This window comes from Macaca nemestrina, chromosome 10 (genome assembly GCF_043159975.1).
Source record: "Macaca nemestrina isolate mMacNem1 chromosome 10, mMacNem.hap1, whole genome shotgun sequence".
Lineage (NCBI taxonomy): Eukaryota > Metazoa > Chordata > Mammalia > Primates > Cercopithecidae > Macaca > Macaca nemestrina.
In genome coordinates, this window is record NC_092134.1 from 70563985 (window position 1) to 70577710 (window position 13726).

A 13726-nucleotide genomic window follows, 5' to 3' on the forward strand; every position below is an offset into this window, starting at 1 on the left:
GTGATCTAATGGTAATAAACTCAAGAGTAGGGGTATTTATCAAGGCCTGTTTGTTCAGCATCATCTTGGCATCCCTGTGTGATATTTCTTTCCTCTGGGTATGGTGCAGTGCCCCTCTGGAATCGGGTCTTAATGATCTGTTTTCAGGGGAAGGTCAGCTAGGTCTCATGGCTTGCTTTAGAGGAGGAGTAAGGGGAATTCTTCCTAGTTTCTATGGCCTGCTTCTAGTTTCCTCAAATGCCCAGGTACCACTATTTGAGGTAGTGTGTCCTGAACACGCATCACCTTCTTAGACACAGGGTTTGTTAAGAAATGTGCTCAGGAATGTCCTTTGTATTCTTACCTATTTGTTAATAATACATATGTAATGCCACATATCTGTATTTACACACACAGAGAGCCTTAGTCTGTTTGGTGCTGCTATAACAATACAACAGGCTGAGTAATTTATAAAGAACAAAATTTATCACAGTCCTGGGGTCTAGGAAGCCCCCAGGATCAAGACACCAGTATCTGGTAAGGGCTTTGTTGCTCCGTTTTCACATGGCAGAAGGGGGAAGGGCAAGAGAGTGAACTCCCTCTCACCAGCCCTTTTTCATAGCAGCATTAATTCACAAGGGCTCTACCTTCATGGCCTAAACACCACCCAAAAGGCCTGCCTCCCAACATTGTTGCATTAGGGGTTAAATTGCCAACACACGAATTTTAGGAGACACATTCAGACCATAACATGTCCATTTGTATACAGATGGTTCCCAACTGACTTTTTTTTTTTTAAATCAGGGCAGCCTTCATTTTACAAAACAGAATGAAAGTGACGCTACCTTTTTTTAACTTTCTGATGTTGTGAAAGCAATATGCATTCAGTAGAAATCATACTTCAAATTGGTTTTGAATTTTGATATTTTCCCAGGCTAGGGATATGTGGTATGATACTCCCTTGTGATGCTGCGCAGTGGCAGTGAGCCAGCAGCTCCTAGTCAGCCACACAATCATGAGGGTAAACAACCTCCACTCTACAGTGGACTGTGTTGCCGGATGATTTTGCCCAACTGTACACTAATGTAAGTGTTCTGAGCACATTTAAGGTAGGCCAGGCTAAGCTCTGGTCAGTAGGCTAGTTGTATGAAATGCATTTTGACTTACAATATTTTCAGGTTCTGATGGGTCTATTGGGATGTAACCCCACTGTAAGCAGAGGAGCATCTGTATACATATGTATGTCTTCTACAAAGATCTGTGCATATATGACCCAGCACTCACAAGTTCATGCACACACACATATTGTTTGAAGACCTACTTTTTTACACTTAACGCAACTCTGTGTCGTTGCATATTCTCTATAGTGTCATTGTAAGTGACACCATAGAATTCTCTTGTTTGGGTTTAGGCTAGTTTATTTAATGAGTTATTCGTTCAATGATTTCTTCTAGTTATTTAATGTTATAAATGTCAGAGATATCCTTGTGCCCATACCGTGTGTGGCTCTGTGTGTGTGAGTTCTTTTAACAAGGTTTACTGATTCAGCCTCTGCATGGTCTAAGTGCAAAGGATCACAGGCCTCTTATGGCCCCTTTACTATCTTTTGTTAAAATGTGTGTGTAGGTTAAAGGTCCAACATATGGTTAGGATGAGGGTTATAACCATGATATTAAGCTCAGGCTCAAGATCCACTCAGTCTTGGGTGAATGACCTTGGGCTAGGTCTTAACCTCTCCAGGATGTAGTTTTCTCATTCGTCAATCGAGTCTATGACTGATGCTTTGTGAAATTGTTGGGGAGTAAGATCAGGTGTATCAAGTGTCTGGTATGGGGCTGGCACATGGTAACCCCTAAGCCCATGTTAGTCCAGCTTGGGTAGTGGGTCGTATTCATGCTGATACAATCTCAAAGTTCTGAAATATCATAAAGGGCTTATAACAGATGCTGCTGTCCATTGATCACTTATGCCTTTGTTCCTTAATTTTCACGGGTGGACCAAGATAAAAGAGGAATAAAATAGTATGTACCCAGTAGGCATGACTAGCTTCATGGGCCTGTGACTTGTGTGGTCGCACAGGGTGCTATGCTTAGTTTAATGCTCTGCTGTTCCTGTCTTGAAATTCTTAATTTTGAACACAGGCTTCCTCTTTCTGTTTTTCACTGGGCCCCACAAATGATGTAGCTAGTGTTGCCTGTAAGATTGTTAAGGCAGTCTTAGAGTGAAATGAGAACTCACAAAGCACTGAGTGTAGTACTCAGGATATAATAGGAATCAATAATCATTCGGTGACTATAATAATTTTTTGTAAGCAGAAACAACTAAGATAAGATATTAATAGACATTACATGAAAACAGCAGTGTGAGGTATATAATTAATCTCATTTACAGATAAACTGAGGCCCAAGAAATTAAATAACCTGCTAAAACCACATTGCTTATGAAGGCAGAGCTTGGATTCACACCCAAATTCGTCTCACCCAAAGCACCACTGTTGACCTGACCTATTAAGTGTTAGTTGCCTTCATTCCTTCCCAGGAGAACCTCTCTGTAAAACCTTGTATTTAAGCTTACTTGATACCCATCGGTACCGCAAGCGTTACTCCCAGCAGGATTTTCAGAACCCCTCAGAGTGATCCAGAATGTCCGCCAGACCTGGAAACTGTTGAGGCTACAGCAAACGGGAAGCACAGTTCTCCTGCTCACCCTTAGTCACCCTGTCTCATCCCATCCTGTCCTGTCCCCAAGCCTGCCTAGAATTACTTGCTCAGAGTTCCATATCTGGGCATATATGACCAGCCCGGTGACAATATAGCTTGCTTCCTTTGGTTCCTGAAAAACTTAGCATCGGATGACTCATATCTAACTAATACCTCCAGACCTTCATGAGAATCAGTGGGAGATCCACTGGCATTGCGTCCTGGCAAAGTAGCTGTAGGAGATGCCTACGACCCATACACTGAGGACCTGACCATCTGCCTGGTGGCAGGGATCCCTTGCTTTCCTACAGTGCCAGGCTGTGATTTGCTCTGCCCACTCTTTTCCCTGCCAGAAAAGAGAGAAGATCCATTCCACCACGCTGCTCAGAAGCAGGTGGACAGCTTTGTGCGGGGAAGTTCTAGTGCAGGCCTGCTTGCGGTGTGTGGCCTCTGAGTAGAGAAGTTAATATGTGAGCATTGCATATGCTAGATTTGAATTTTGAATGTGACAATGAGACTGTTGTTTCAAAGCAATTCCCTAAGTGGCTGTTTGCTCAAGACTTTTGTAGTGTGAACAGAGATTTGGGGGAGGGGGAGAAGCCATCTGCTCCAGAATAGTCTTCGAATGACACGATCAAATGACTGCAGAGCAAACTGGAGGGAGTCCAACAGAAAGTTCCCGTCTGCTGCATCCAGCCCCAACCAGCACTCGAGCCATTGTGTTTATGTGAAAGCTCACACGCAGGTTTCAAAGGCAAGGCCGTGATAACCAGGAATGTGAGTGAGATGAGTGTGGAAAAGGCCACGTCAGGGGAGCTTTCTCACCCCGTATCTCACCAGTATACCATTTGGAAAACTAAAAAGCCAGGCTTTAGAGAGAAGCTCAGTCTTTTTTCCTGATGCCTTCAGCTATGCATTTGGTTACAACCAATGTATCAGATCAAATGAAAAAGTTGCATTCCTTTGTAAGTTCATTTTTATGTGCTCATCTTCTATCAGTGGTTAGACTCTGAAATCTATTTACTTAAAATATGAGGCAATTTTCTTGTTTTTAAAATATGGCCTGTCTCAATTTGCAAAGCATCCTTGATTCTTATTTTGTTTCTCTAAATATGTGTCTGTATGTGTTCTTTCTTTTTCTTTTTGCTATTAGGCATTCATGCAGCCTCACTTGCTGGGAAATGAGTTCACACATTTGGAGTTTCCAAGGAGAGTACAGAGAAAGGAGCTTGGAAAGAAGATGCTCTACAGGGACTTTAACATGACAGGCTGGTAAGAACATGCCTTCCTCCGCCTCGGCACCACACAGTGTGTGTGAAGGAAGCATCACCACCATAAAAAGCCACTTACACAGTTTGGATCAGGAAGCACAGCCAGAGACCTGGGTTTGTGGTGAAGGACAAGGGGCTACACCTGCCTCTGCTATTTTTGCTTAGGACCAAATCACAAGCCTTGGTTTGCCTCTCTGCTTCTTCGAGGCTCTCCTTGGGGACACTGGACCCCGTGAAACTGACCTGATTTCTCACTTCACATGCAGCAAACATTTGAGGGCTTTAAAAACACATGAAGCTTTATCTGTTTAGGTCAGGGTTATTAAAGAGGTAGAATGGCCAAAGGTTTATTGGCCAGACTGACTTGGGTTCAAATCCTGACTCTGATTTTTCTAAATGAGCAAAGTTGGCCAAATTGCTTAACCTCTAGAGCCCATTTTTCCATGGATAAAGTGATAAAAAGATATATCCTTTGAAGGTTCATTATCAAGGCTAAAGTTAATGAGCTATTCTCATTAATATCACATTCAAATTGAAATAAGAACTCTTGTCTAGGGGGTTCTCTTATTCCAAAAACACAACTGTGTAAGCATCAAGACCATTTCTAGAATGGAGCAGTGGCTAAAGTTGACTAAGATCTCATCATTTCTTGTATCTGACTAACAGATATGATGATAAGTACTTACACTCTATGGTTGATATAAGGATTAAATGAGAGTGCAGTGCCTGGCACTGTGTGGGTGAAGATTTGCTCTTGTGCCCTGGCGTCCTAACAAGCGAGCCTCCTGCCAGTCTGGAAGAACATATGAGAATGAGACAATGGACCCTTTCTTCCCCATATCTCCAACAGAGTTGAAGTAGATTTTCTTATCTCTTCCCCATTGACCAAAATAGCAATAGCAGATAGTCACAGCCCAAATTCCCATGGTGATGACTTGGCCAGGGATCTACCGCCAGGCTATATACTGTCTTCAGGGAACAAGTTGAGCTACCCAGGGAAGATAAGAGGCCAATCTAAGGGACTTCTGGTTGTCCTTTGCAAGCCAATAGAAGTTCCTCACCTGTATCCACTCTTCTTCCTCTACAACAAGTTTAGCAAACTATGACCTAAGAGTCAGATTCTGCCTACCCCACCTACTTCTATAAATAATTTTTTTAAATATAGCTATTCCCATTTGTTTGTTTGATCTGTGACTGCCTTCATTCACACTGCAACAGGGCAGTTAAGTAGTTGCATCAGAGACTGGTTCTCATGAAAGGAGCTGGGCACATTCCTCAGCCCCGGGCTCAAAACTCCCTGAGCCTAGCACAAACACATCCCATCCTCCCATCCCACCACCATATATCTCTCAAACTCCCTGAGCTCAGTACAAACACCACCTGGAAAGTCTCCGATAAGGAGACAGCCGTTCAAGGTTACTGAAAGCGCAGGAATTTCTTTGTTCCCCTACAACTTTCGGGCTATAAAAAGCAAACGCTCGCATTGTTCGGGGCCCTCTTGTATACTGTGTAAAGGAGGGACCAAGTTCGAACTTGTAGTAAAGATCCTTGCCGCTTGGCTTTGACTCTGGACTCTGGTGGTCTTCTTTGGGGAACAAACAGTCTGGGCATAACACTCAAGCCTAAGAATTTACCCCTGCTCTAAAATATGAATGGATTTATCAGAAAGGGTTCACCTTTGCAGCTCTGAGTTCTGGGGTTTTGATGCCCTAGGGTCATCATACCAACCCTGACTAGGTTTTCTTGTAAATCCATTTTTATTTAGTTAGCAAAATCAGCACTTGTACAGGAAAAGTTTAAGGTGAGAGCTAGTGTAATTCAGCAAAGCATCATGGGGTTTAGTCTGGGAATTGTAGAATTTGGAAAGATGGAAGGTTAGGAACCCACATGGTTGTAAACACATGAAAAGAGTAGATCTAAAAGATATCGAGGAATATGACCAAATAGAAGAGGAGAGACTGTGAGAGACAGACGGGGCTGGTACTGAGGGAACATGATAGGGAAAATGGGATGCCAGACAAATTTAGATTTACTGGGAAGCTATGGGGTGCTCTTATATATTCCTAAGAAAGAGAATTAAATGAAAGCAATGTTTATGGAAGGCCATTCTAAGAGAAGTTGGAATGAAATTGACTAGGAGAGAAAGCAGATTCAGGTACCCAGAGAAAAACTATCATAGCAACATTTATGTGAGGTCTCAAGGACTAAATAGAGGGATAGAAGCAGAAAACACAGAAGGAACGAAAATGAATAAGAAACTAAATGATTTAGGCCAGGGGATAAAGGTAAGTCTTTGACAACACCAGTTGCCTATTTAAATGTGTCTCTTCAACAAGTCTGTAGTCTCCTTGAGGGGGACACCAGTGCCTAGTCCTGTGCCTGACACATAGTAGACAGGCAGCAATTACGTATTGGCTGAAAGGAAGAAAAGAAGTATAATTGACACAAGTGGGGAGGTCAATGTTGCAGACAGTCGTTGTGCACATTTAAAACAGATTGAGCTTGAGGCAAGGCTGTACCTATGTTCTTTCTATGCCAGAAAGGCAAATTAGATCTAAAGTAGTCAAAACAAATGGTAAATATCTGCCTAGGATTTTGTAATAAGGAAAAGTATCTTTGTTGCAGATGCTTAGTATTGATTCAAAGGGGGAGAAGAACAGCTCATTGTTACTAACTTTGAAAAGCACTCCTAATGAGATAATAGGCATCCTCACTTTAATGGGCAAGATGCTTTCAAAGGCTGTAAAGGTTCCACTCAAATGTCTCTTTGTAAGTAGAATGTGTGATGGGGTTAGTTTTTTTATGTTTCTTTCTCCAAACCCTGGAAGCTCTGTTTTTTGTTTGTTTGTTTGTCTTGTTTTGGTTTGGTTTGGTTTGGTTTTAGTGGCTTGTACATTTTAATATTTAGCAAATGTCTAAAGATTGTCCCGGTTTTATAATTTTTTTTAAAAAAATGTAGCTAAGTTCAGGGACTAGACTATATCCAACTTTATATGCACACAGTTACTTTCTTTCAGTCTTGCGTGCACACTTCCTCTTGTTCTCTTTCGCATTTTCTCTCTCTCTCTCTCTCTCTCTCTCTCTCTGCATTAGCATGGTCCTAAGCAGATAAACAGTCCACAAATGGGCTGTTTTTAATTGTATGGAACTTCACAGAAGGTACTGAATAATGAAGGAGCCACAACTGAGAATGGCTTTAGTCAGATGTGATTTGCTGATTTGTTTTCAGCCTAATTCCCCACACGGCTGTTGGCTCGCAACCTTGGCTACAAGCAGATTTATGTGCATCTTTGTGCATTTCCTACCTGTTCTGACTTTTGATTTGAAAATAGGACTTAAGGTGAAGAAAAGCCCTTTACATCTTTGTTAGAAGAACCTAAGAAATTGAAAACCAGTTTAGGCCAAGCACAGTGGCTCACACCTATAATCCCAGCATTTGGGGAGGCATAGGTGGTAGGATCAGTTGAGTCCAGGAATTTGAGGATGCAGTGAGTCAGAATCACGCCACTGCACTCCAGTCTGGGCAACAGAGCAAAACCGCATCTCTAAATAAGTAAATGAATCAATAAATCAATCATCCATTCAATTTAGACTACTGCCTACATAAAGCACCCCCACCCAACTTTAATGAATTCCTTTTTAAAATGTTTTTACCCTCTAACAGAAAGCCTTAGATCTAGCAGTTATTTTTTAGGACTTAAAGATGGGAGGCTGGGCATGGTGGCAGATGCCTATAATCCTGGCACTTTGAGAGGCCGAGATGGGAGGATCACTTGAGCCTGGGAGTTCAAGACCAGCCTGGGCAACATAAGGAGACCCCATCTCTATAACAAATTTTTTAAATTAGCCAGGCATGGTGGCACATGCCTATGGTCTCAGCTCCTCGGGAGGCTGAGGTGGAAGGATTACTTGGGCCTGGAACCCATTTTTCTGAAACCTTCTCACAGGTAAAAGCTGTGAGAATCCTTGTAATAAAGGATTACTACTGCAAAGCTGTTTAATCCTTGTAGTAAATGCCTAGTTGTGGAATTTTTTTTCTTCTTCATCCCCCACTAATCATCATGATAATGGGGCTGACAATTACTGGAAGAGCTAAGGGCCAGACACTATGATGAGAGCTTTACCTGATTCCTCATACCTAACTCTTAAAACAGTCCTAGGAACTAGGTACATTTTACAGATGAGGAAACTGAGGCACAGAGCTAAGTTGCTCAAGGTTATAGAACTCGTAAAAGGAGAATGTGGGATATGGATCCAGGCAGTGTAACTTCAGAGTGTGTGGTGCTTACTAAGGTGCTGAACTGCCAGATGTGGAATGACTGCCCCTGACTCCCATTTTGCAGGTGAGCACATTGAGGCCTAGAGGTATTAGGCGGTTTGCGCAGCCTTCCCTGACGCAAACGTGTCAGAATAAGGACTAGAATCCAGGTTTCTGACTCTTTGTTGGGGTTCTTACACAAGGTGCCAGTCAGCTTTTCTTCAGGATAATTAGACATGATAATTCCGTTTCGAGCTTCGGTGTACATTTAAGCAAGGGCTGTCTATCCACCAGGACCAGGACCGGTGTCTTGACGATCCTATAGGGTCAAGAGGATGGAATGAAGCATATTAGGAGCTGCTGAGGCCGTCACTTTTCTAGTCCCCAGTCTGACCCTGTAGAGCATTGGTCAAATTAAACTGATGCTTCACACTTCTCACTAAGAGCCTGTGTCATTTGGGGGTGGGGGTTCTGGGGGAAGATCCCAAAAGAACCAGTTCTTAGAAAACTTGCCTGCTCAAATTAGAGGAGCATCGCGCCGGCACTCAGTGGTGTGTCTGCCGCAGGAGGAAGTGTGGGAGAGGATGTCAGCTCTGGGAAGCCTTGTCTCATAATTAAGAATGAGTCTGTTGCCTCTTTATGGGGATCCTTTTTTTTCCCACCCTCGTGCTTTCTCAGAGACTGTGGAGCAGCTTGGCAGGCCCAAATTGTTTTGAGGACAAAAGGTTATTGTCACCAGGACCTTCATAATGCAGTTGGCCTCTTCCCTGGCTCCCCCACCTCCCCTTCCCCCTCTCCTCAGATAGTTTGCACAGTGGTTTGATTTACAAAGCCACTCTCTTCGCAGTGCCCCCAGCGCTGAGTTCATTCCTGATGGAGTCTTCCCTTGCTCTCCCTATCACCCCCTTGGCTCTCACCTTCTGTGCATGGTGTCATTGGTCCCGGTGCCAGAATCCTCACGCTGGGGCCCATCCTCCCCGTCCCTTTGTGTTGAGCTGCTGTTGCAGGATGCACACTGTAGCTGGCATTGTGTTGCCTTGAGAGCAGTGTATCCCGACCCGCAGCCCTCTGAGATGTCTCAGGCTGTAATTTACTGGCGAGTGTCTGTGTTACCGAGTTGAAACAAAAGTTTCTCACAGCTGGCTTTGTGGCACCAAGTCTCTGCTCCTGTGACCGCTAGCTATTTCGCTTTCTCAAGTAGGACCAGCGTACTTTGTGCCATGTCCAGCCACATGGGGTGGCAAGCAAGCCAGGGACCCAGAAGGACATGTGTGTGGGAGGCGGCTGAAAGTTCACCCATGGCGCCAGGCCAGATTCTCCGGCAGCTGTTCCTGGGCTGATGGGATTTGTAGAGAGAGCAAGGGCCAAAGAAGAAAAGTCCATCTTGTGAATGCTAGATTGCTTCCAGATGGTTCTGGTCATGAGCAAAGTATACCAGAATTCTTCCTTTAAGCAAAGCCTTTCTAACGCTATGATGGTCTTATTTCAGGGGCAGGCTGGACTGGTAACTTGAGATCACATGCTTGATTTGGTAAAGAGAGTCCTGTTTTGGTGATAGGCACCTTGCGTACTTTGCTCTGCCAAGCTTCTGGGGCCTTGGGTAAATCCTGGCCTAGGTCTCCCGCTTGTAAAATACTTCCTCTGGCCATTGCTGCCAACCTGTAAGTGTGGTGGGGGCAGGGGTGGGCTTCGCTCTGCTTTTAGAGCTGCTGGAAAAGACAGATCCCATTAGAAAGATTCCAGAGATGGCAATGTTTTATTTTGTCCCTTAGGGCCCCTAATTTTTATAATTCTAACTTGATGATACATCACGATAATTTTCCCTCCTCTCTTTTCATTAAAACTATGAGCAAATAGGGGATTTTCCACTGGGAGCAGAGTGGAATCAGCTCGTTTTCTCCTTTCAGCACTTTCTGCTTTTTTTTTTTTTTTTTTTTTTTTTTTTGAGACGGAGTCTCGCTCTGTCGCCCAGGCTGGAGTGCAGTGGCCGGATCTCAGCTCACTGCAAGCTCCGCCTCCCGGGTTTACGCCATTCTCCTGCCTCAGCCTCCCGAGTAGCTGGGACTACAGGCGCCCGCCACCTCGCCCGGCGAATTTTCTTGTATTTTTAGTAGAGACGGGGTTTCACCGTGTTAGCCAGGATGGTCTCGATCTCCTGACCTCGTGATCCGCCCGTCTCGGCCTCCCAAAGTGCTGGGATTACAGGCTTGAGCCACCGCGCCCGGCCTCACTTTCTGCTTTTATTGAGGCAAAGAAAACCTTTTCCGTTCTCTGTGCTCTCAAGCACGGTAGCCACTAGCTACATGTGGCCATTTCAATTAGTTAAAATTACATAAATTAAAAATGTATTTCCCAAGTTGCCCCAGCCGAATCTCAGTTGCTCAGGAACCACATGTGGCTAGTGGCTGCTGAACTGGACCATGCAGATATAGAACGTTTCCATCATCACGGAAAGTTCTACGGGATGGTGCTGTGGTCTACACTGTAGAAGAGCGTGGGTGTAGTTGGGAATGGGGTGGTGCAAGGAGCTCTCTGTAACTCAACATCCCAACAGCAAAGAGTTTTTTGGTTTTTTTTTTTTTTTTTTTTTTTTTTTTTTTTTTTTTAAAAGACAGGGTCTCACTCTGCCACCCAGGCTGGAAGGCGATCGCATGACCACAGCTCACTGCAGCCTCCACCTCCCAGGCTCAGGTGAGAAAGAGGGAAAAGTACCAACTTTGAATTTTTCAATTACTCTGTAAAACTTGAGTCAAGCCTCTTGAGTAGCTGGTACTATAGGTGTGTGACACCACACCCTGCTAATTTTTGTGTATTTTATAGAGACAGGGTTTTGCCATGTTACCCAGACTGGTCTCGAACTCCTGGGTTCAAGCAGTCCTCCTGCCTCAGCCTTCCAAAGTGCTGAGATTACAGGCATGAGCCACCGAACCTGGCAGCAAAGAGTTTTTTAAAAGCTGGGTACTGATAAGTGTGGACAGGGAATGGTGTAGCCACACCAGCCTCTGGTGCCTCTGCTGCCGGACTCTGAGTCTGCAGACGGGTGGGCTTCACACCCCTTTTCTGATCCCCGGGGGCATCAGTCATTGTGCTTAGGAACACTCACCTCATAGCCAGTGGTCACTTTTGGGCCACCAAGAAGCTGCATCAAGCTGGCCAGACTAAAGAGAGACCCGTTTCATCGGCCCTAGTCAGTAGTGCACCTCCCCTCCCCAAGCAGCCCAGCAGCCTTCTTTCAGCTCTCTCAGCTGTCTCCTGGATGAGGACCAGCTGTTGGCACTGTTGTCCCTCTTGCTTTTCCTTTGATTTCTTGGGGAGTATCTCAGGCCCTGAGAATATGATTTAAAAGCAGCTTGGTTTCCAACCTTTTCCGTTGTGTTTGGGGCGACCTTTATTCTCCATCTATAGCCTGGAGCTTGACTTGGGGAGGGGAGGCGCAGCCCCACAGCATCAGCCTTCTTACCAACAATCCAGATGCTTTCTGGAGAGAGAAACTCACTGGAGATAGTTCCACGCATGGTCTGGAGCTGCCAGGTTGGGTTTTACAAATATAGATACAGCTTCTATCTTATTCTTTATTGCTGTCTTCAATGCCCTCTGACAGTGCATTCAAGCAGGCTGACAAGGAAGTGGATGAGCAGATTGAGAAACGCCGCAGAATGCTTTATGAAGCCAACTCCAGAGCTGCACCCGCATTTAATATAAATTGATTTATTGAATCAAGCACAGAAGCCCTGTTACAGAAACCCCAGGCTTTATCCTCTTGAGGACCACCTAATAAAGCAGCCCCAACTGACACTCCTCATTAGCTTTTCCACAGATCCCAAGGCAGTTTTTAAAGGGACAGTGTCCCTCTTTTGGGCCCGAATTGATATGTTGGCCATGCCTGTGGGTCTAATTAGCTCGGCATGATTAGCCTTCCTTGGAAACCCTGCATTTTTGAACAGCTTGACTCTTGAGTTTTACAGAGTAATTGAAAAATTCAAACTCGGTACTTTTCCCTCTTTCTGCTTTTAATCACTCTTAACCCAGTCTTTGGAAATTTACCTACAGATGTCTCTGGCATTTGGGGGGCACAGAAGGCTCTCTCAGTCCCACCCCAGTGTAAATCCTGATGTTGCTGTCATGCCACAGACCTACCTTATGAGGAGACTTTTTATACTCACAAGAGAAATATGATATTTTAATTTTATAATTACTTCACAAGAAAGCAGGCCTTTCCCTAGTGAAACCTGGTATTCATTTCCTCTCAGCAACTTGTATTTTCATAATTTAATGATTACGGGCCACCTTGGCAGCAGTCTGATTGCTGAAAGCACTCTGAAAATCTGACCTTGTAGAGAAAGGGGCAGGGGGGATCATTTCAGAGAATTTTAACCCCAAACCTCAATAGATTATCCAGGATGCGGATAGGCTGGGGCAGGGATTAGGCACCTGAAAAGTCCCTGTGTTCCAAATTCCAGTGGGGCTGGAGTCCAAGTCAGAATGGGTCAGCCCCACACGGGGAGGGGCCTCTCCCGGGGCTTCCAGAGCTGAGATGATGAATGGTTATTTGCTATGTGCATGTTCTGCATCTTTTCAAGATTTGCAGCTCTAGCTGCAGGAGCAGCAGGGAAGAAAGCGGGCCCTGCTGCGTGCAGCACATCTCCTGACAGTGATGAATGACTCCCTGCTCCCTGCCCTCCTGCGCAGGAGGCCAGTGGAAGCTATGGGGTCTTTACGAATGGTTGCAAGCCAAGACAGACAGGCTTTGTCAGACCACAGGGAGGAGAAAGAAAAGAGATGCCCCCACCAGCTCGCTCCCTATTGATCATCACTCACCCTGCACACGCATGCACGCATGAATGCACTCACACACGTCTCTCTGCTTCAATGAGTAAAAGTTTATTGTCCTAAAGTGGCCAAACTACTTCCAAGCCTTTCTTCCCCACTCAGACCCTTCGAATACTCACAGCATTTATCTCTATTATCCACATACGTTTAAGCAGAGTGTGTGTACCGCGCGTCCCCTGTGACTGGTGTTTGGGGTTGTACAGTATGTATATGATGAGAACATAGCTACAAGTCATCTGGGGAAGTTTGGGGATGTCAAGTGCTTATAAAAATCTCTCTTAAAGTAGTGTCCTTTTAACCAAGAAGGGCCTGTAGACACTTCTCATATATTTGACAGACGTGTATTGTACACCTACTACACAGTAGATGTTGAGTAGCAGTTAAGAGCAAGGACGCTGGAGCCAGACTGCCTAGCTGGGCCAATCCCCACCTCAGATCATTTTGCCACTCTCAACTTGGCTTCCCCATTTGTAAAATGAAGCTAACAATGGTACTTGAGGCCAGGTGTAGTGGCTCACGCCTGTAATCCCAACACTTTGGGAGGCTGAAGCGGGTGGATCCTTTGTGGCCATGAGTTCAAGACCAGCCTGGGCAACATGGGGAGACCCTGTCTCTACAAAAAATACAAAAATTTTCTGGGGGTGGTGGCATGTGCCTATAGTCCCAGCTATCTGGGGGGCTGAGGTGGG

At 44.9% G+C, this 13726-nt stretch overlaps 1 protein-coding gene across 4 annotated transcripts in view; it reads left to right on the plus strand.

The window, feature by feature from the left end:
* Positions 1-13726, plus strand: part of LOC105474038 (protein phosphatase, Mg2+/Mn2+ dependent 1H) — a 366109-nt gene that overhangs the window by 207860 nt on the left and 144523 nt on the right. For all 4 annotated transcript variants that reach the window (XM_071071519.1, XM_011728342.3, XM_011728343.3 and 1 more), the window contains exon 6: positions 3832-3950. In XM_071071519.1, coding sequence (XP_070927620.1) covers positions 3832-3950 — 119 coding nt within the window. The remainder of the gene's footprint in view (positions 1-3831; positions 3951-13726) is intronic.